Source organism: Salvia hispanica, chromosome 5 (genome assembly GCF_029641045.1).
Source record: "Salvia hispanica isolate PSC_SH4W2 chromosome 5, Shi_PSC_v1, whole genome shotgun sequence".
Classification (NCBI taxonomy): domain Eukaryota; kingdom Viridiplantae; phylum Streptophyta; class Magnoliopsida; order Lamiales; family Lamiaceae; genus Salvia; species Salvia hispanica.
The window spans coordinates 46,195,564-46,217,431 of record NC_142696.1 but is presented as its reverse complement, the minus strand read 5'-3'; the positions used below and the strand labels follow the sequence as shown (position 1 = coordinate 46,217,431).

The 21,868-nt window shown below is 34.7% G+C and overlaps 3 protein-coding genes, 1 non-coding gene and 2 pseudogenes across 8 annotated transcripts; 4 read left to right on the top strand and 2 right to left on the bottom strand.

Moving 5' to 3' along the window:
- The first annotated feature begins 455 nt into the window (after positions 1-455).
- Positions 456-2,304, top strand: LOC125186024 (large ribosomal subunit protein eL20). The gene is made up of 4 exons (XM_048082326.2): positions 456-608; positions 724-839; positions 979-1,042; positions 1,758-2,304. The coding sequence occupies exons 1-4, from the start codon at positions 594-596 to the stop codon at positions 2,097-2,099; spliced, it is 537 nt and encodes a 178-aa protein (XP_047938283.1). The 5' UTR covers positions 456-593; the 3' UTR covers positions 2,100-2,304.
- Positions 2,305-3,059: 755 nt separating this feature from the next.
- Positions 3,060-3,132, bottom strand: TRNAR-ACG (transfer RNA arginine (anticodon ACG)). Its single transcript has one exon. It is a non-coding gene; the product is annotated as a tRNA-Arg (tRNA).
- A 3,047-nt stretch (positions 3,133-6,179) lies between these two features.
- Positions 6,180-6,322, top strand: LOC125191471 (U4 spliceosomal RNA; annotated as a pseudogene).
- Positions 6,323-7,479: 1,157 nt separating this feature from the next.
- On the top strand, positions 7,480-10,948 carry LOC125186211 (3-oxoacyl-[acyl-carrier-protein] synthase I, chloroplastic). The gene is made up of 7 exons (XM_048082558.2): positions 7,480-7,999; positions 8,376-8,807; positions 9,552-9,725; positions 10,074-10,187; positions 10,294-10,395; positions 10,477-10,543; positions 10,653-10,948. Exons 1-7 carry the CDS (start codon positions 7,574-7,576, stop codon positions 10,718-10,720), a joined length of 1,383 nt encoding a protein of 460 aa, XP_047938515.2. The 5' UTR covers positions 7,480-7,573; the 3' UTR covers positions 10,721-10,948.
- A 772-nt stretch (positions 10,949-11,720) lies between these two features.
- LOC125186969 (high mobility group B protein 14-like) lies at positions 11,721-15,056 on the top strand. 3 transcript variants are annotated; one of them, XR_016130511.1, is made up of 8 exons: positions 11,721-11,877; positions 11,979-12,098; positions 12,711-12,768; positions 12,866-12,910; positions 13,273-13,353; positions 13,464-13,541; positions 14,116-14,524; positions 14,769-15,056. XR_016130511.1 is itself a non-coding variant. In XM_048083462.2 (7 exons), exons 1-6 carry the CDS (start codon positions 11,825-11,827, stop codon positions 13,524-13,526), a joined length of 420 nt encoding a protein of 139 aa, XP_047939419.2. In that variant the 5' UTR covers positions 11,721-11,824; the 3' UTR covers positions 13,527-13,541; positions 13,779-13,938. The 3 variants fall into 3 exon arrangements, 2 of the variants coding, with proteins under 2 accessions (XP_047939419.2, XP_088914719.1); XM_048083462.2 differs by lacking the exons at positions 14,116-14,524; positions 14,769-15,056 and adding an exon at positions 13,779-13,938; XM_089058593.1 differs by lacking the exons at positions 14,116-14,524; positions 14,769-15,056 and having other exon boundaries at positions 13,464-13,771.
- Positions 15,057-15,975: 919 nt separating this feature from the next.
- LOC125190602 (agamous-like MADS-box protein AGL29 pseudogene) lies at positions 15,976-18,139 on the bottom strand (annotated as a pseudogene). Of its 2 annotated transcripts, XR_016130510.1 has the most exons (3): positions 17,887-18,139; positions 17,678-17,815; positions 15,976-16,806 (listed from the first exon to the last, which is right to left on the bottom strand). The product of XR_016130510.1 is annotated as an agamous-like MADS-box protein AGL29 pseudogene, transcript variant X2 (transcript). The 2 variants fall into 2 exon arrangements; XR_016130509.1 differs by lacking the exons at positions 17,678-17,815; positions 17,887-18,139 and having other exon boundaries at positions 15,976-17,670.
- Between the last annotated feature and the right edge of the window lie 3,729 nt (positions 18,140-21,868).

Here is a 21,868-nt window from a genome sequence, read left to right as displayed (position 1 = left end):
TCCCCTTCAAGATGCTAGAAGGTTTGGATACTTGAGAAAAGATTTTAATAAACTCCATAAGGCCTAACGTGTAGTATATCGAAAATCAAATACAATCCTAGATTTTGATTTAGATCAAATACTATACTTTAAAATCAAGTAGTACTACAAATCATTAAGAGTTACTATAATAGTATTAAGAGTTAAAAAGAAGCCATGATTTGGCTAATTTTGTTATTTCGTGGTAAATAAATATATTAACAATCGTTACTACATGTAATTAGTTATACAAAATTGCGAAAGGGTGCAGAGAATCACTCTGCAAAATTAAATTATTAATTACTACACTTAATAAATAATCAGTATGTTTACAAGTTTAGATCCTGAAATTCCTTTTTCATTGGCATCAAATTCCCAATATGAATCCAAAACATCATATTTCAATTCAGCCCAAACCAAAGCCTGGCTAGTTAAATAAAGAAATGGGCCCACGATCCAAATTAGGGTTTCTGGAATTAAAAGTCTAATCACAAAACCCCCATTCACAGTTCACACCACATCACCTGCCGCACTCTCTTCTTCATCGCTGAGATAATTTTGAATTCGGCCGGAAAATGGTGACTTACCGGGTATGCCGCCGCCGCAGACTCTGCTTTTGTGATATTTCGTTTAATATTTCTAGTTAGATTGATTGAATTTGAAGGTAATGCAATTAATAATCTCTACGCGTTGTACGTTCTGCAGTTCCATCAGTACCAGGTGGTGGGGAGAGCTCTGCCGACGGAGACGGAGGAGCATCCGAAGATCTACCGCATGAAGCTTTGGGCCACCAATGAAGTCCGCGCCAAGTCCAAATTTTGGTACGTCTCTGTATTCGTTTATGCGTTAATTGGATTATTTTCGTAGAATTTCCATTTATTCTTATTATTTTCAGTGGTTTTGGGAGTAAAGTTAGGGTTACTCAATTGGACTGTTATTGATTCATGATTTTGTATATAGGTATTTCTTGAGGAAGCTTAAGAAGGTGAAGAAGAGCAACGGCCAGGTTCTAGCTATCAACGAGGTATGATTCCATGCTATTCTCCACCTTTTCCTAGTAGCAGAGAGTTAAAGTTATCATTTTTGTGCTACTGTATTTAATGTGATTGATCTCTTAATTATCGTTTCCTTCCTGCAATGAGATATTTCTTCTATGAAATTAACAGAATATTATTGGATTTTAGGGGGTGTTCGGTTTGCAAAATTGTATCCCAGAGTGTGTTTGGTCCTAGATGGATAATCATAGGATAATTAGTTATAGCTAACCCCCTATGACTAAAATAATCTCACATCTCAATCCAAGATTGTATCTTGGTATAATTTTATCTCGCCAACCGAACACCACCTTAGTGTATTAGTTCTTATTACCTATACAATGCAACTGTTATTCTAGCTGCTATTTGTCCTAGATTGTGATACTATCACATTAGAAAAGTTAACTGGAAACTTGAATTAATTATTTGATCTAGGAATGATTTGGTACTTGTAGATTGAGCTACTGTTCTCCTTTGTTTCTTCTGGTGTTCTATCAGCATAGGTTTTGGTTAAGATTGTATTCTCTTTTAAGGGACTCACAAATTGTAATTTCTTGACTTGCTTTTGCCAATTCTACTACTCATTCCTAACCAAATGATTCTTGCTCCAATTTCTGCATATACTCTTCTGAGTTTCTACTCATTTCTAAATCTTGTGGTGAGGTCTCATCTGAAGTAATGCATGTTTCCATTCCGATTGCTTAGATTTTCGAGAAGAACCCTACAACCATCAAGAACTACGGCATCTGGTTGAGATACCAGAGCAGAACTGGGTATCACAACATGTACAAGGAGTACCGTGACACCACTCTGAACGGTGGCGTTGAGCAGATGTACACCGAGATGGCCTCCCGCCACAGGGTGCGCAGCCACTGCATCCAAATCATCAAGACTGCCACTGTCCCGGCCAAGCTTTGCAAGAGGGAGAGCACTAAGCAGTTCCATGATTCCAAGATCAAGTTTCCCTTGGTCTACAAGAAGGTTAGACCACCTTCCAGGAAGCTCAAGACCACATACAAAGCAACCAGGCCCAACTTGTTTATGTAAACTGTGTGGGTCATTTATCGTTGGAGAAAAATCAACTATATTTTGATTATAATCTAGACGTAACCTCAATCTGAACTCCTTTACAATGTTCTGTTTTGTTGACCTAGAGCACTGGCCATCCAAATTGAGACAGAAAAATTGCAGTTTCTATCTTTTGTTGGCTTTGGAAAAATTTATGTTTTATGGGACCTTTCATTTTTTAGTATTTAGCTTGCCTTTTTTTGTTGAAATATATTTTGTGTCTTTTCTCTAAATTTGCAATATTTAATTTTCCCAAAGTTGTTTAGTTGTAATTGGAATTCATGTTTTATATAGTCAATTCATTTAAAATGATCTCTAATTGCGATTTGTTAATTTTTTGTGCACTTGTAGATATGGCAATGAGATATCAATCATTATTACTACTAGTAAATAAAAAAGAATCTTTGTTATTCATCTTAATAGTAACTCAGCTCGTACATAATCATCGAATTTAGATGATTATTTTGTAATCCGAAATCATCCTCCATTTTACATATAAATATCCTAAGAAATATTATTGATTTTGTATGTAATCAATTTATGCATTCTTCCATGATTATAAAAAAGAATCATATTTTCTATTCTAACTTTTTCCAAATACAAACATAACAATCAATCAATTCAAATACAAACATAAATATTCCAACTAATCATAACATAACTGTGGGTATATGATCAATATGAGAACACTGGTGCAAAAACAAAATGTAGAAATAGAATTACACCAAAATGAATCCAATCATAACTAAATAATCATATCACAATTACAGGTATGATGCAAAAAAACAAATACTCACACAATCAAACAATCCTAATATAACTTCGGGTTTGACCGATGTTTAAGATAATGATGCAAAGAAAATTATATACGATCAATCCAAATATAAAACTAAATAATTCAATAATCATATCATAAAAATAGTTATGATGCCAATAAAACGACTCTGCTGGGGATCGAACCCAGAATCTCTGGTTCCGTAGACCAGCGCCTTATCCATTGGGCCACAGAGTCGTCCATGTTTAAAATTTTTCTTTACTTATTATTTGAATGTATTTAGGCAACATTTCCATTTTAGAGTTATAATCAATTATACTACTCCCTCCGTCCCACAAAGATAGCCCCACTTTGACCCGACACGAGTTTTAAAAAATGTAGTGAAAAGTGAGTTGAAAAAGTTGGTGGGATGTTGGTCCTACTTTTAAAGTATTAATTTTATAATAAAATGTGAGTAGGAATGAATTAGTGGAATATGGGGTCTATTACCAAAAATGGTAAAAGTTAAATGAGACAAACTTTATGGGACGAACGGAAATAGAAAAATAGGACAATCTTTGTGGGACAGAGGGAGTACTATATTACTACGAAAAAACTACTCCATATCATAATAACCAACACAACTCATATTCAACAATGATTAAATTGTAATTCAATATATACATAAATAATGCATTAATTATAGAAGTTCATGTTAATGAAAATTGCTCGCTTTATCTGTTAGTATATCAAAGTCTTATTGCTCCGCGAACGCCCTCATCTTCCTTATGTGCTTCACGTTCTTCAGATCCTCGGCGGAGTAGATCAGCACTTCGATCTCCGTCAGCTCCTCCTCCTGCGCCGCCGCTGCTCTTCCCCGCATGATGGCTCGATCGCCAATTATTTTGTTGTTAGTATGCCTTGAATCCGTTATAGTTTGCCGCTAGCCGAGCGGTCTGAGTGCCTATTTATATAGAAGTATGGCACTTAACTCTGTAATCTGAAAACACTCTGAATAATATCTGTTCTCCGTTTCCGCCCGTAGACGTAGCCAACGCAACGTTGGTGAACCACGTAAATCTGTGTCTTCTTTACGTTTCTGTTTATCTCGATTACACAATTGCTCTATTCTGTCGCAACATTTGTTTAGTGTAAAATTTATTTTCTTCTTAATTATATATAGGCAATAATTTTTTTGAGAAGTGGTACAAATTTAATGGAGATCGGTTACACTACACACTAGTAATTACACACTAGTAATTGCAGTTTCTTCATGACAGAAACCAAGGGAAATTGTAGTAATTGTATTTTTCTAAATTTCATTAAACATCTATCTGCATTTTAATATGGTTGACTCTTGTACATATGCTTGGACATATATAGTAGACGGACGTATATTGAGCAATATCATAAATTTACACTCTATCTCTGTTTATGAAAATTGAAGAATAGTCTTGTTATATTGTTTTAGTATGTGCATCAATATTAATTTCTATTTATGATAACTTTATTAAGTTTCATGTTTATTATATTCCCTCCATCGATAGATTGGAGGAATTAATTTGACTTGATACGAGTTTTAAGAAATGTACTTAATAAAAATGAATGGAAAACGATAGTGAAAGATGGTTTTATTTATAATAAAATGTGAATGAGATAAAATTAGTGAGATGTGAGGTTCATTATAAAAAATAATAAAATAGCAAATGAAATATTTATTGATGGATGAACAAAAATGACAAAATGAGACGATTATTGATAAACAGAGAGAGCGAGTAATATTTTACTTTTTTTTTCTATTAAAATATGTATCCTAGCTACTGTCAAAACTATTTATGATGAACACAGATAATTTATTTATAAACATTGGTAAAATGAGAAACGTACTTCTATTCTATCATTGATAAGAAAGTATAATAATCTCTCCGTTTCATTGAAGATGATCCACTTTCTTTTTTATTTTATCTCATCCATGATGACGCATTACTAAAAATAGAAACTTTTTTATGTCTACTTTATTCTATCTTTTTTACTTTATTCTCTCTACCTAACACAAAAAATAAAATTGCATAAAATCTCATGCTATCCAAGGAAGGGGTCACTCATCTTCTTTGGGATGGAGGGAATAGTACATTTGAGTCAAAATTTGATGTAAATGAGTAAATCTAACATTCCCTTTGTTCATCATTACTTGTAACTAATTAATTAGTATGCTGATACTTGTTACATTTAGTATCTTTTAGCAGTAATATTTTTGTTAATAAATCTCATTCGACTAATTCATTTAACTCAGATTTCATTATAGAAATAATACGTAAATGTAGGAATCACACTTCACTATTTTTTTGCATTTACTTTCTTTATATTTTTAAAAATCCGAGTCGAATCAACTTGTGATAATTAATGACGGATGGATGGAGAAAACAATGATACGACGAGCATGATACAGTTTATTCTAGAAAATGAATATATAGTGTTGAAGACTCATATAATTTCATTAAATGCCACGTATAGAGTTATAACTGATAAAATAAACTTAAATTTAAACAAGGAAATCACCTTATAATTTGAGTGCTACTCACATGGGCATCATTATGGTCTGTGGCAATTGTAAATTTATATAAACCCAATCATAGCAATTTTCTCAAATAAAACCATACTTTATGTACTTGATCAAGAACAGGCTAAAAATACCTCTGTAAAGCGTATGGCAATGGCTAATTTTTAATATAGTCGACCAACTCCACTACCTCAACATTACAGGCTGTTGCTCAAACATAGCGATGCAAATATCAAATTATCTGAAAATATCATTGTAATTTCTCACCCCAAAACATGCTATAAATTCCTCACTCCATCCCACACATAATCTCACACACACAGTGATAAGAAACACACACATTCTTGAATCTTGTGTTGATAAAAATGGAGGGAAGAAAAATGGCTGTTGCGTTGGCTGTCTGCATCATGGCTTTTATGGGCTGCACAAGTTATGTCGGTGCGCAAACGGAAGATTTCGGAGCCCCGGCTCCGGCTCCGGCAGCGCAGAGTGGCGCTGTGGCTCTGTGCTTTCCGGCCGCCGTGGGTGCTGTTGCTTCTCTGGCTGCAGCTGCTTTCTTTTACTAAGTTTTACTACCTTAGTTTAGTTTTTCGGCTATTTCGTGTAACATTGATTTTATGGAAATGTTTTATTTTGTCTTAAGATATGTAAGTGACTAATGTAATTTATTTACCACATCGAATATAAGAAGAAACTGAGCAATAAAATAGGTATATAAAATGTGAAATGGAATAGGTTTGAAATTATCTTTGCGCTTGGGGCAATGACGCAGCTAGTGAGGTTCTAACCGAGGCGCGTCTATTGCTGGTTGAAAACTATTTCCAAACCCCCTCTTCCGGCCTGAGCTTGACTTGGGCTGTTGAGAATTTCTGGAAGGGTTCCCTATTTTGGGTAATTCCCTACAAATCTAGTCTTTAATTTTTTATGCATGTAATATAATTTGTTTATTTTTGTCAAATCAATGGTTTTCATAATCGGGCATCTATGTTAATTGAATAGTTAGCAACTACTATTGATAACTTCTTTATAAATTCGCATGTCCTTAACATTGTTTTGTCATAATGAGATTAGTATCTAGTCTTTGAACTCTTAAAAACAATTTCTCGATTATTTTGTTTAACATTGTTTATTTTTTATTCTTGATGAAATCTATAAAAATGTTCTATTTCATCTCAAGATTAATGACTATTTTGTGTGAAGCAAATAGTAGTAGACATTCGTTACATTCCCACATGAAACACACGAAGAAATCTAGCAAATAGATAGGCATATAAAATATGATGGTGTGATGTAATGGAAATTATCTTTGCGCTGGAGGCCATAACACATCCAGTGAGGTTCTAAACGAGGTGCACCTATTATTGGTGGAAAACTATTTCCAAACCCCTCTTCACCCCAAGCTCCCTTTTTAGGTAAAACCCTGCAAATCTAATTACTACTTAATATTATTTAAATTTTTTCCACTATGCATTTTCATAATTATATATGAGCTTGTACAAATTTTGACTATGCATTTTCTAAAAGTTGCATGTCTTTAAAGTTGTACTATGAACTACTAACACGTTCCAATCTAAAATATCGCAATGTAATTAATTTATCAGGTCTCCAAAATCTGAAAACCAATTTCTCTATTACTTCATATCACATAGATTCCACATTGATTTTTGATGAAATTTGGGGAATGTTTTCTTTTGTCATAAGATTTATGAATAAGGTATGCGAAACAAATTGTAGATTTTCCCACATGAATTATTTTATCTACTCCATTCCTAATCCATCTCTCACACCTTAATAAAATAATCTTAAAACATGTAAGTGATGGTTAAATGATGATCGAATTATTTTATTAAGTTATGAGTGTGGATTAGGAATGGAGTAGGGAAAATGGTGTAGGAGATCCGTTCCGATTTAAATTTTACTACTACAATTTTGAAATTATAACCTCAATTGAATAAATTCCCAAATTTGTGAAAAGAAAATAAAAAATCAGTATTTACAGACGATTAATCTTTCTATTAAAAGTAAAAAAAAAAAAGAAGAAGAAGGCAGTCGTCAAAATCAGAGCTAACAAATCCAACTGCTTCACACTGCTCTCCACTCCACACCATCACATTGATTCCATCGACGCCCAAATCCGCCATGCAAGCCCTCCAATCCACCTCCCTCCGCCCTTCCCCCCTCGATTCCCTCCGCCGCAACAATGCCAGAGCCCCAGCCAAGAGGCGCCCCTTCGCAATTTCCGCATCCGCCGCGGCGCCCAAGCGCGAGACGGACCCCAAGAAGCGCGTCGTCATCACCGGAATGGGGCTCGTCTCCGTCTTCGGCAACGACGTCGACGCCTACTACGACAAGCTGTTGGCCGGCGAGAGCGGCATCACTCTCATTGACCGCTTCGACGCCTCCAAATTCCCCACGCGCTTCGGCGGCCAGATTAGGGGCTTCAAAGCCGATGGATACATTGACGGCAAAAACGATCGGAGATTGGACGATTGCTTGAGGTACTGCATTGTTGCCGGGAAGAAGGCGCTCGAGAGCGCGGATCTCGGCGGCGACAAGCTTGACAAGGTATTCGTGAGCTCAATTCGGTTTTATTTTGGAGTTTTCTGCTTTTAATTAGGTTTTTTCTGGTTGAATTTTGCTTAGTTATGTTTCGAGCTATTGTTGATTTCTTCATGAGTGGTTGGGTGGCTGGTTGATTGAATGCATGATGAACAATAAAGATTATGGTTTTTATAGAATTGCGTGAATTCTCATCTGAAAAAGATTTCTTTCCTTCTAAATCGAAACTTTTCCTTCTTGTTCACTGTGTTGCACAAATTTGAGATGGGAAGCCTGAAATTTGATGTTTAGTAATTCATCTTCTCATGTGGAAATTATTAGTGTTCTTTTCCCATTGAAGTCACATGATATGAAAAAGTTGTTGTTTTGGTTCTAACTGCAGATTGACAAGGTTCGAGCTGGTGTTCTAGTTGGGACAGGAATGGGAGGTCTTAGTGTATTTTCTGACGGTGTTCAGGCTCTAATTGAGAAGGGTCACAGGAAGATTACTCCATTTTTTATACCGTATGCCATAACGAACATGGGATCTGCGTTGCTAGCAATTGATCTTGGCTTGATGGGGCCAAACTATTCAATTTCAACTGCTTGTGCTACTTCAAATTATTGCTTTTATGCAGCTGCGAATCACATTCGTAGAGGTGAAGCAGATTTGATGGTAGTAGGTGGGACTGAAGCTGCCATTATACCAATTGGACTGGGAGGTTTTGTTGCATGTAGAGCTCTATCTCAAAGAAACGATGACCCAAAAACTGCTTCTAGGCCTTGGGACCAAGATCGAGATGGCTTTGTGATGGGTGAAGGTGCTGGAGTCTTGGTAAGTTAGCTTCTCTGTATGAGTGTGTGAATGAGTTGGAATCATTTACTTACTGTGTGGTGAAGTAGTTGACATTTTGTAGGAGGACTTTAACTCATATGCTGAGATGTGTTAATTGGAACATGTAACTTGCCTTGATCTTATTAAACCAACTGCATGTGAGGAGTGAGTGGGAATATTTGAGTGTCTTTCTCTTCTCTTGTGTAGAGTGTAATGCATATGTATATGTATGTGTGTACATATTCATATTGGCTTCGTGCTATAGCTATTGGGCTGAGTTGGAATAGGACTGGTTGTGTCTGTGTATGAAATTGACTGGTTGTGTTTAGGAGTTATGAGTCATATGAGAGCTACAGGTGTTGCTCACATTCAAATACACGTAAAATTAAAACATGAGTGCATCATGGAGCATAAAGATCAAGCCTGTATAAGGATAAGGGACATGGTTTAGTTGAAACACGAACAATGAATTTTTTTTTTTGGCAAAAGTAAAGAAAGGCAGTTAAGAGCCTCTAGAACTACTTTTTCTTCAGTTTTTCCCATCCATTTCTTCTTTTCATTACTTAAGTATTGGAAGAATTTTACCATTGTATATTAGTCTCTCAGTATCTATAGATTAGTCTTAATCTTCCTCTAAAAGTTTGTGGTAGATGCTGACTATATATGTGTATACGAGGTTGATGCTGAGCATACTACCATCTATCTGAATGTCAATTGCTTGACCTTATATTTTTTGTCAAACAGGTTATGGAAAGTCTGGAACATGCAATGAAACGAGATGCGCCAATAATTGCAGAGTATTTGGGTGGTGCTGTTACTTGTGATGCTTATCACATGACTGATCCCAGGGCTGATGGGCTTGGTGTCTCTTCATGCATCCTGGATGCCCTTCAAGATGCCGGTGTTTCTCCTGAGGAGGTGTGGTTTCATCCCAAACAAATATTTGTGTTTTACGTTTATCTTTCCTGTTTACGCTCATCAGCATATTAATAGTACAGGGAATTTTCCAAGTGTGAGAACTCCACTTTGTTTTATTTTGTTGTTATTTTGTAGAGTAGACTGTCTAATTTTTTATTCATTACCAACATTTTCCTCTGTTCCTGAATCTGGAAACTGATACTGCACCCCTCAGAAATATTGACTGTCAAATCCAATATTCTGGAAATGAATTGTTGATGCTAATAGATATCAAAAAGTGTAACCCAATCTCGGTATACAATTCATTCTTGGGGTCCTCTAAAATGTCATTGCCTTGAATTCTTTCAGGTTAACTATATAAATGCCCATGCAACTTCCACCCTTGTTGGTGATTTAGCAGAGATAAATGCTATTAAGAAGGTATTCAAGGATACTTCAGAAATTAAAATCAATGCAACTAAGGTAAGCAACCGACTTTAAGCTATGTATTTTTATTCTATGCTCGTGTTCTTATCTCGAGCACGTGGCATGGTAATGGCAGACTTCTCACTTTTTCATGTTGTTCCAGTCAATGATAGGGCACTGCCTAGGTGCTGCTGGTGGTTTGGAAGCCATTGCAACAGTGAAAGCCATCACAACAGGCTGGCTTCACCCTTCGATAAATCAATTTGTAAGTCCCCCATGCCAATGTGATTAAAATGGGGCTATTTCTGATTCAGCCATTAACAACTGCCTTTGATTACTGATACAGAATCCTGAGCCTTCCGTTGAGTTTGACACTGTTGCAAACAAGAAGAAGCAACATGAAGTCAATGTTGGTAAGACGCTTCCCTACTCCAATTCCCTACGTACATCACTGTTATCTCTCTCGTGCAGAGACATTGCAGGCCCGGTCTTTAATTTGTTTGTGATCGTTATCATATGCAGCGATTTCAAATTCATTTGGATTTGGTGGACACAACTCTGTTGTAGCATTTTCTGCATTCAAGCCCTGAGACTGTCTGAAATCTACCATACAATATGGCTGATTCGGTAATCTAAAGGAGGGATTTTTGCATTCTTTGGTGTGAGTTTAGCTTTTAGTTCGAGTTCGAGGACTATTGTAATTTATCTATCCGTCTCTCTGCGGCTTTTTTAGATGTTAAAGCGCAACAGTTATGAATGTAGATACTTTTAATCATTTTATGCCATCTTATGAAACCACTTCCTCCATCCACCAAAAATAGTTCAATTAAGAATTTGAAATTAAACACTCTAGTTTTAATTTGACAAATTCAATTCGAATAAAATGTTAACATTATTGTTTCATATTAATATAAAAAATTTGCAGTTTGTATAAATAATTCAAAAGGTTTCATTTGCATGTCACTTTAAAACATTGTGTCACGTGTGTATTTATACACTAGTAATTTTTAGGTTAGAGCATCCACAATGAGACGGATGTCCCGACGGACTTCCTAAAAACACCTCCTGCCACTTCATAAGGACCTTCCACTGCAATGCCACGTCATAAGGACATCCCACTGCACAATGGCGGACATCCCCAAGGACACCCACAATAATAAAAATTCACAAATTCACAAATATGCAATTTACGGAATTAAAATTTTGACATGTTATGCTTTGAATATCTATTATTTGCAACGAGTCATATATATAGAGTTTGCAAAAATCCGGGACATCGCAATGGCGGACGTCACGACGGACGTCCTGGAATGCCGCAGAACTTCGGTGTCCACAACGCTCGTCCGTGTCCGCCCCTCCGTCGCCTAATAGCGGACATCCGGCACACCAATCGGACGTCCGCCGGGAAATCCGCCGCTGCGGATGCTCTTACCTAATGTATAAAACGGAAAACAATGCTAAAATTTTTTTTGAATCGATATGAAATAAAGATGAGATTTTTTGTAACAAATATTTTATATTTTAGATTGGCAAAGAGTTGATATGTAAATATAGTTGACAAAATGTATTAAAATGAGATGATATTTTCTAAACTATTACTACTACTAATTTTGTATGTAGCAAAATTACTCTACAAATTCCCTGATCGGTCACTGCAAAACCCTCCACCGCAATCAAGCGGCGTCGCCGCCGAGATGGTCAAAATCAAAACTAGAAGTTCTTCAACTTCCTCAGCTTCGGCTTCTAGGTAAAACGAGTTACAGATACTTTTTAGTTTTTCACTCATATTTTCAGTTTCCACTGTGCGCCCTAAATCTTCTGATTACAACTTTTTTCTTCCCCCAAAAGGAAAATTGGTTTGGCAGGAGAAACCAAGAAGGCTGCAAGGAAGAAGACGGCGCGAAAAAAGGTATCAAAAATTGACGCCATGAAGCCCAAGAAACCTCCCACGGCTTTCTTCTATTTCATGTACGCCTTTCCTTTGGATATTATGATTGTCAGTTTCATGTACAATTTTTTTTCATTTGAAATTATGTATGTTTCAATTTAGTTTGATAGAAATGGCTCATGGAATTTGTAGTGCGTTTGGTTTCTACCTCAATATATGATTGATTTATAGTGTGTTTACCTTTATTTTGAAGTAGTTTAGACTGCAATAATTAGGTGTGGTATTCTCGAATGATTGTTTTTTTATATGGCGAATGAAGTATGGGTAGAAAACACTTGAATGATTGTTAAGTTTCTTTATTAGTTTCTCAAGTTGAATTCAGTTCAAGTTCAATGTGCCGAAAAAAGCTGTTACTTTTGTCGATGTGTTATATTTGGTTGTTCTTGCTAGCTTAGGTTAATGGTAAACTTGGTTGATGCACGGGGTGCTAAACTTTTATCGGTGCAGTTGCTTAAATATGAAACAACTTGTTGTGGTTGAATAGTTTGTCGGAGATTTTAAGCAAAACACACTTTCTTTCTCCTTTTAGTACAAAAATGGGCGTGTTCGAATTTACTAATTCTTGAGAAGATACTGAAAACTTGCAGTGATACACATTAACACCTCTCCTCCATGAACTTTTAATGTTCCAGGGAGGATTTTCGTAAGGAATACCAAGACGCTAATCCTGATGTCAAGTCAATGCGCGATGTATGTACTGAAGGGACCTGATAGTCTTGTAGATCACATCATTTGTTGTTCTTTTGTTTCTGGATTAGTTTCAGTCATGGTTGCTCTGTTTTTGCAGATTGGGAAAGCATGTGGGGAGAAGTGGAAAACAATGACATATGAGGTCTATGCTCTGACTTTTACTGATAGCTAGTGACTAATTTTGTGATTTGAGGATAATTATGCTCTCTTGAAACTTTATTATATAGACATGTTGGAAAATATATATAAGAGAAATAGGCACTCTTCCTTCCAACTTTATTTAGATGAGGCAGTAGATCTCATTTTTGGTTGAAAATCAGAATAACGCCTACATGATTCATTTCCTCATTCGTGTGTTTTCATGTTCTCATCCTATAACTTGGTTGCTATAAGCATAATTTGAAGGTGTTCACTTAAGATGAAAGTTTGAGCATTCACTTGAAGTGAATACGGTAGATAAAGCACTGTTTCCATTTCTGATGCTTTATGGTTTCTGATCTGTAGGAAAAGGTGAAGTACTATGATATTGCCACTGAAAAACGAGCAGAGTTTGATATAGCTATGACAAACTTCACTAAGAAAAAGGTAAAACATAGACATTTCCACCTTCCTGTCCTATGTTCCTTCATTATAGAGGGACTAAAAGCAAGTGGTAATTATTGGAAGACATATCCTTAAAAATAAACAATTTGCAGGAGAGTGGTGAATTTGATGAAGATGATTCGCAACTTGATGACGACTCAGATTTCGATGGATGAAACTGTTACGATAGGGTACGACTCTCAACTGTCGATGCCACCTCTCTCAACTCTGAATTTTGTATCCATATCTGTATAATGTCTTGTGCAGTAAACTCAAGTAGTTTTAGGAATATCACAGTCTCGAGTATTTGATTAAATTTAATTGGTCTTCTTACCCTAAATGTACAAGCGTGATCACGACTGCAGAAGTCAGAAGTGTTCAAAACCTTGCTGTCTCTTGTTAAATCTTCTCCTTTTCATGATTTGCAGTTTCCCTCTGTTGCATTATTCAAGTGCTGGGAGTTACCTTTTTGTAAATTGATGGTTTGAAGTTTGAACTGTATCTTAAGCATCAATTAAGATTACACACAAGCACACATTGTAATTTGTATATTTTGGGTTAATGAAATCAAGAATTAGTGCTTCAGTACATCCTTTTAAGTATATATGATTAATGCACCAAAATTGTTGCTGTTATACTATTGAAAATATAGATGATTAATGTGACAGTATACAAAAGTAACAAAACTCCAAGCTATGTATAAACTTTATCCGTTTATTTTTCAAAGAATTGGAGTGCTACTATAATTTCTTGAAACCCGGCCAGATACAAGGGGCAACTGGACATACATGGTTAACCGGAACCGGACTAGAATCAGCAGTTTCGGTTTGGCGGTTCGAATTTTTGAACTGGAACTGTCTTGTCAAGAGGGGGCCTTGACGCAGGTCATCACTGCGCGCTGCCCCTACAGGCATACACTCCACCATGGAGGAAGACGTCTGCGTTTCTCATCGTCCCGTTCCACAAGCAGAGGAACGTGGAAGTGGAGATGGAGGACAACAACACGCCCTGCTCGGTTGGGATCCTCGTCCACTGGAGGGGCGCTGAGTCGCAGGATTACGCGTAGAATGTCGAGGTCCTGTTCTTCGAGTGCCAAGACCGTGAGATGGATGCCGGAAGAGATGGGCATCAGGCTCACGGGTCATGAGTTTCACACCGAGCTTGGAGGCTAATGGTAATGAGTGAGAAAAGCCATGTGAGCGTGGAAATGGATAGGGAGAGAAAAGTACTCCCTCCGTCCCGCTTTAGCAGTCCCATTGACTTTTCTGCCTTCTTTTTGTAAAAATGATAAAAAAATAGTTAAAGAGGTGAAATGGTAAATTAAGAGAGAGAATAATATAGAGAGGAGTCTTATCTACATTATTGTGTCTCTTACTTTACCATTTCTCCACTTTAACTATTTTTTATTATTTTTACAGAAAGATGGCAGAAAAGTCAATGGAACTGCTAAAGCGAGACGGAGGAAGTACAAATCTAGAAACACAGCTGCTGACAGCGGTAACTGATGATGTAGATTGAACCTAGTAATAATCTTTCTCCTGTCAATTTTGAACCATCAGCATTCAGCAGATAGATTCTAATGATTTTACATAAGATGCTCTTGCTGATAGATTCTACTACTATTACCTCCAATTCTTCATAATTTGTTATCATTTGATTCCACACTAATTTTAAGAAATATACTCCATGCGTCCCATTGAAGATAACCACATTTTTCTTTTTTTAATTTGTCCCAACTAAGATAACACATTACTAAAATTGGAAAACCTTTTATCTCTACCCGGAGGGAGTAATAAAAAGTGGTTGAAAAAGTTAGTGGCATGCGAGTCCTATTTTTATATATTAGTTTTATAATAAAATATAAATAATAATGAATAAATTGAATGTGTGATCTATTATAAAAAAATAGTAGGTGACAAATTTTTAGAGATGGACGAAAATGGAAATAAATAATAAATTTTTAGGGACGAATGGAGTAGTATTTTATGATATGCACGTGGGTCATAATGAGAGAATTGCCTGGAGAATTTATGATATCTTGCCACAATTATTCTTATTGTCTCAGTGTTTGGATTATTCAATATTCTTCTTATGTATGGATTCTTATTCGACAGTGTCCATTTGTTTATTTAATAAGTAGTATTTGTGAACATTAAATTCAATAATAATAATAATAATATACAATTAAGGGATAATAGGCAATCTAAATAATGAATTCATTTTAAATTCTAATAATTCTCATAAAGTCTGAAAATAAAATACTGTACTAAATACTTATAATTGTCAATTCTAACAATTCCCACCAAATATTGTTTCATTTCATTTTTTCTCTTTTCTTATTTTAATGAAATAATATTGTTTTGAGTATTCTCGTACATCATTCTATACATATGCTACATTGAGAAAAATAGAAATTTCATGATATAAAATTTCATTTTCAAAATTTATGAGATTGACTAAACTTTGTAATTTTAATAAATATTTATTAACCAAATTCCATAAACCATTAAAGCAAAGTAAAATGAGAAAATTATCATAATTATATTCTCAACTTTTATAATGTAACACTTATTACTTATTATGGCATAAGGAAAAAAAGCTAAATATAGCAGTTGCTTAAAATCACAACTCAAAAGCTTACAAATATCATAAATCTTTGGAAATCACCGGAAAAGAAAAAGGAGCATCTGCTAAATCAAAAAGTACTGAAATCATAAAACAGGGGATTATGCAATAATGAAAAACCACAAAGTAACCCTCACAAAATCAACCTTTAATAGTTCAATTTCATACTACTAACCAACAGCCAATGAAAAAAAAATCAGAGTTTCAGCCAATCAGCTGGAATCATAGAAGCACCTCGACTTTTCACAACTTCTGCTAGATTGAGCACCGGCATTGGCACTGGCACTGGCACTGGCACTGGCACCGGCAGCTTTGGTGGAACATCGGCTACGGCATAGGCATTGGCAAGACGACGCATCTCGTCTCTCATCTTCACCAACTTCTCTCTCAGTTGACGCAGTTGTTCAAAATCAAGCCCATCCAACTCCTCATCCGAGGTATGAAATGACGAGCTTTCCAAGGCCGCTTCGATCTCTTTCCCTCTCTTCTTCTTCGTCTCCAGTTCTTTGCTCTTTCCATCAAACTGCTCCTTGATCTCCTGCAGCATGGCAGCGCGATACCTTGAGGAGCTAGAAGACTCAGGCGCTGTTCCTGTTGGATTTGTGTTAAAGAAACGACCAATGATGGACTCCACATCAGGGTGGCCGAACGAATAGGCCCTACCACCAAGAGAGAAAATTATGAGGGCGATCTGAGTCCCACATAGAATAGAAAGCTCTGTGGCTTTCTTGAACAGCCCAGCTCTTCTTTTGGAGAACGTCACAGTTCTGGCATTTTCATCCTCTATCAACTTCATTTCGATCTTTCTTCGCCCCTGTGACTTCTTCTTTCCTTCCGGAGGAGCCATGAATGAAAACGAAAGAAAGAGAGTTAGCAAAAGTTGTGGTATTCTACGAGTCCGGAAACCTTGGTTTAATAGGAGTTTAGCGCATTAAATATAGGGTCAAATTGCAACCGCGTTCCTCGTTGGATTACTATAACATGATTAAAATGTTTAGGAAATCGGGTAACAATGAATGCGGTGACTTTTTTTACAAATTAGTACAGCACGAAAAATTTCCGGTCTGTGGTAATAACAAGTGGCAATTTTATTCGGTATAACCACTGTAGGACGGGTAAACTTTAACGAATTAGAACTTTTAAGGCCTATCTCCTTGGCTAATTACCAATGGAGGTTGGTTGCCCTCTAAGGAATAACATCATCAAATCAGATAAGCACAATATTTGAGGTTTTTTCATCTTATAGAACAAGGAAACACAATTACACTCTCAGAAGAAAAATGCCTATGTCTCTAAATTGTGGAATGAAATTAAATTTCTTTAGCTAAGAAAATGATGTTTCTTATTATGGTACCAAAGTGCACTACAATTATTGTTCACTTTTAACTACTGTAGTTCTATATTTACCAAAAACATGAATAATTTTCTAGCTGGTTTGATTGGATTACTCTAAATCAATACAATCTAGTCCATTTTATATTGGCCACATACCAAAATCTAATTTCTTTTACTATGAATTGCAAAATCTAGCTCTTCAGGTTGGTAGAATATAAGGTAACCAATAATTGACAACTATACTAGCAGCAGCCAATAATTTTGTATACCAAAAATACAAAATTCCTTGCCCTAAAGGGAGAGATTCTACAAAATCTGTGTAATATATAGATTGAAAAGTTAACTCAGTGCCTCAGTGGCGACTAACCTGCATCAGAATCCCCAAAAATCACATCTTTTGGGTATTCTAGAAACCATAGTAGCTAAAAAGATGTGATCCATCACCATACAGTCCTCTCAATGGCCACTTAGGCATTTCGTCGAACATCTTCAGGGTACCCTCACCCTACGAGATCAAAACATATAAAATCACTAAGATTAGTACGAATTTCACGATTGACATTAGACAGCGTCTACCTTCAATTTCAAATGCAGAGGCATCGGCGAAGTTTGTTTCCTGCGACGATCGTGAATTGTCGTTATCGCAAATCCGGCGAAAAATAAATAAATTGAAGTTTATGTTAAAATAACAAAAATAATGCTCATGCTTTTGGAGTTAAATTAAATACTTAAAATAACACAAACGATAACATGGACTAAGACTAATGCTCGTGAAAATGCTCTAAAAGTATGTAACATAAAAAGTTTAAAATATGTATTGTCATCATAATCCACAATGAATAAGAAAAATAATTCGTTATTCATTTTATTTCAATATAAAAAAAATACGTTATTAGTTAAGATTCGTCCAAATTTATCGGAGGATTATAATAGCTTTTGTTCAAAGATTTTCATTCCTAGATGAGTTATCACCCTATGAAACATGTCATACTTAATAGTAGTAGCAGTCGTGATTATTTTATTGTCAGAAAACTGATTTGTGACAATATTGTAGGATGACAAAAACTTTGACGTAGTTCTTTTTAGGATTTGAAATGTGTTTGCATTGCTCGTGATCTTTTCTATTTAATAAAAGTTCATGAAATTAGCCAAAGTAAAGTTGAGGTGTTTTATTCATTACTTTTTACCTAAGTCGTTCACCATATCAAAATTACCTACTTTAAATATACTTTACTTTTCACCAAATTTGGTAAAGTTTGTTTATTATCACCATATAGCTAAAACCCTAAAATACATAACAATGGTGATTTAATGAAGCACGCCTATATAATTTTTCTAGTATTTTTAGAAAGCAAAATGTAGTAACTTGTATTTGCATTTTTCTAGCAAATTAATCTCCCACCATTAATATTAATACTCCTATGTATCTCCTTCGGTTATTAAATAATTCCACGCTCTCCTAATACACTAAACCAAATTGAACATTTAGACAAATTCAATTAGAAATACTAATTTTTTTTTAATTATTGAAGGCTCTTTCTTTGTCTTGGGTGGTAAGGCATCGAAAATTAGTCAATGAATATTGAATTAGAATGATTATGCAACTTTCAGCCACAACGGAATGATTATAACGGAATGTTTGTATGCACGGTACAAATTTCATTGCTAAAGTTTTCAGTCAATAATTTTAATGAAGAGATTAATATTTAGTGAATTAGTATGATTTACTATTATTCAATATTTAGAATTGGCAAATCAAATTTATGACTTTCCAAAGGTGGAATGATACAGTACAAAATTGGAATGATTGCTAAAATAATGAATTTTAGGTCAATTTCCTACTTGTCCAGTGGCTTGAATTTTGAATGACAATGCACAAAGTTTTGTTATTATTACTATATCCTTCTTTTAAAAATAGAAATTATATGTCCCTAAAATTAAAAACTTTCTATTGTGGAAAAAAATATCTTTTTAATGAGTTGGGTTTCATTCTTCATTAACAATACTTCAATCACTTTTATTTTATATTTTTTCTTTACTTTACCAATTATACATTAAAATCCGTGACGTTTCAAAATTTTATATTTTAAACGATAAATGTATTATTATTATTTTTTAAATAGAAATTTATCTTTTATTTGAGACAGACTAAAAAAATTGTGGCATCTTAACCAGATAAGATGAAGCATCATTTACTACTATGATTCAACATTTAGAATTGGCAAATCAAATTTATGACTCTCTAAATTTGAATGATACACAATTAGAATGTTTTCTAAAATAATGAATTTTTAGGTTAACTCTGGCTAGTCACATGACTTTAAATTTTGAATGACAATACACAAAATTATTATTATCATTATTATAAATTTAGTCTATGGATAATTGGGTTCTAACGTATTGATATTTGGACAATTTTATTAGCACCATTAATTCTCGGATATATCACATTATTCACATTCCCCACGTCCCATAAAAATATGAAATGACAGTTTCATCACAGTTTCGGTTCTGGAGTTTTTGGACTTGAACCGGTTCGCAGTTCAAAATGTCACAGTTCCTGTTCCATTTTAATTTTGCGGTTCCAATTTGGAACCGTAACAAGTAGTTCCAATTTCACTAAACCTTGAGCGTCTCTAGATTCTACCCTTTGTCCAGGGACTAATGGTGCTAATAAAATTTTCTAGTAACCAAAAATGATAGAACCCAATTGTCCAGAGACTAAGTTTGTACTAGTTATTATTATTAGAGTGAAGTACGTAAATATGACCTGATCTTTCACTTTTACACAAAAAATGGTATCTAATCTTTGTTTTATATCGTTTTTGGTACCTCGTGACAAAAGTAAATCTATGTACCAAACATGTGATTTTTGGGCCATAGTGGGTATCGTTCGAAATTTCAATTAAAAAGCACTACCTTCGTCCCAAAATAAGAGTCCACTTTTGCCATTTTAGGTCGTCACACAATAAGAGTTCACTTTTACTTTTACTATAAATGGTAAGTGAGACCCCTTACTCCACTAACTTTTTCATCTCACTTTTCTGTACATTTATTAAAATAAGTGCCGAGTCAAATGTGGACTCCTATTGTGGGACGGAGGTAGTACCAAACATGTGATACACACACCTAATTGACATTCATAATATAAATTAAGGACAAAACAGCTAGTTAAATAATTTGTTTAAACTAATTAAATCAATTGAATATTTTTAATTAAAATATTTTATATAATTTTATGACTAAAACATCTAATTAAAAATATTTAATAATTTTATATTATTATGAATTTCATAAATTTAAATTTCATTAAGACTATATTGATTTGTTATTAATTTAAGATAAAATAATAATAATAATTATTATTTTAATTTTATATACTCCCTTCGTCCCACAATAAGAGTCACATTTGCCATTTTGGTCGTCCCACAATAAGAGCCACACTTCTTTTTACCATAAATGGTAAGTAAGTCTCACATTCCACTAACTCACTTCAGTCACATTTTATTATAAAACCAATATAAAAAAGTAGGTCTTATATTCCACTAACTTTTCCAATCCACTATTCTTTACATTTCTTAAAACTCGTGCCCACAATAGGAGTGACTCATATTGTGGGTTGGAGGAAGTAATATGATTCATATTTTAAATAAGTGTATTATAATTAATATTAAGTACAAGTTATTAATATTATAATAATATAATAATAATTAAAAGCAATCAAAACTATAATTATAATTATAATTAAGTATGAGTCATAATTTGAAATATTAAAAAATAAATTAATTATTAATTTATAATATTATACTCCCCCTGTCCCTAGATAAGTGACTTGTATTCCTTTTTGGGGTGTCCCACTATAAGTGACCTATTTCCATTTTTAGCAAAAAGTCATCTCTCTTACTTTATTCTCCACCTACTTTATTCTCTCTTCTCTCCTCTACTTTTCCCTCTCTCATACTTTACTCTCTCCACTTTAACTTATTTAAATATCATTCCTTAAATCTCGTGCCCAAAAGAAGTAGGTCACTTATCTTAGGACGGAGGGAGTAATAATTATTATTAATAGAGTGAACTAAGAAAATGGTTTCTGGACTATGAGGTTATCTCGCTCGTAGTCTCCGGAAAAGTGAAGAATGTAAAGAAAAGTGGACCTTAGACTATGACACGAGTTTTAAGAAATGTAAAGAAAAGTGGATTAAATAAGTTAGAGAAATATGTATCCCACTGATATAGGAGTATATTAGTTCCATAATAGGCTCTCCCCCTTAGCGAGTCCATGCGCCTGCGTACTCTAATTTAACACCCCTTACAATACTGTCGGATCGGGGTGTGGGGGGCCCTTAGGGTTGGGGTTTCAACCTTTTTGTATGATAATAAATTGTGAGTGAAATAAGTTGGTGGAATGTAGGGTCTATTTACCATTTATGATAAAAGTGAAATAAAACTTTTATTGTGAAAGGTAAAATAAGAGTCTTATTATTGTGGGACGAAGGGAGTAATATTTAATTACAAAAAATCATGTGAAACCTTCAATAAATTTATATTACATCTCTAG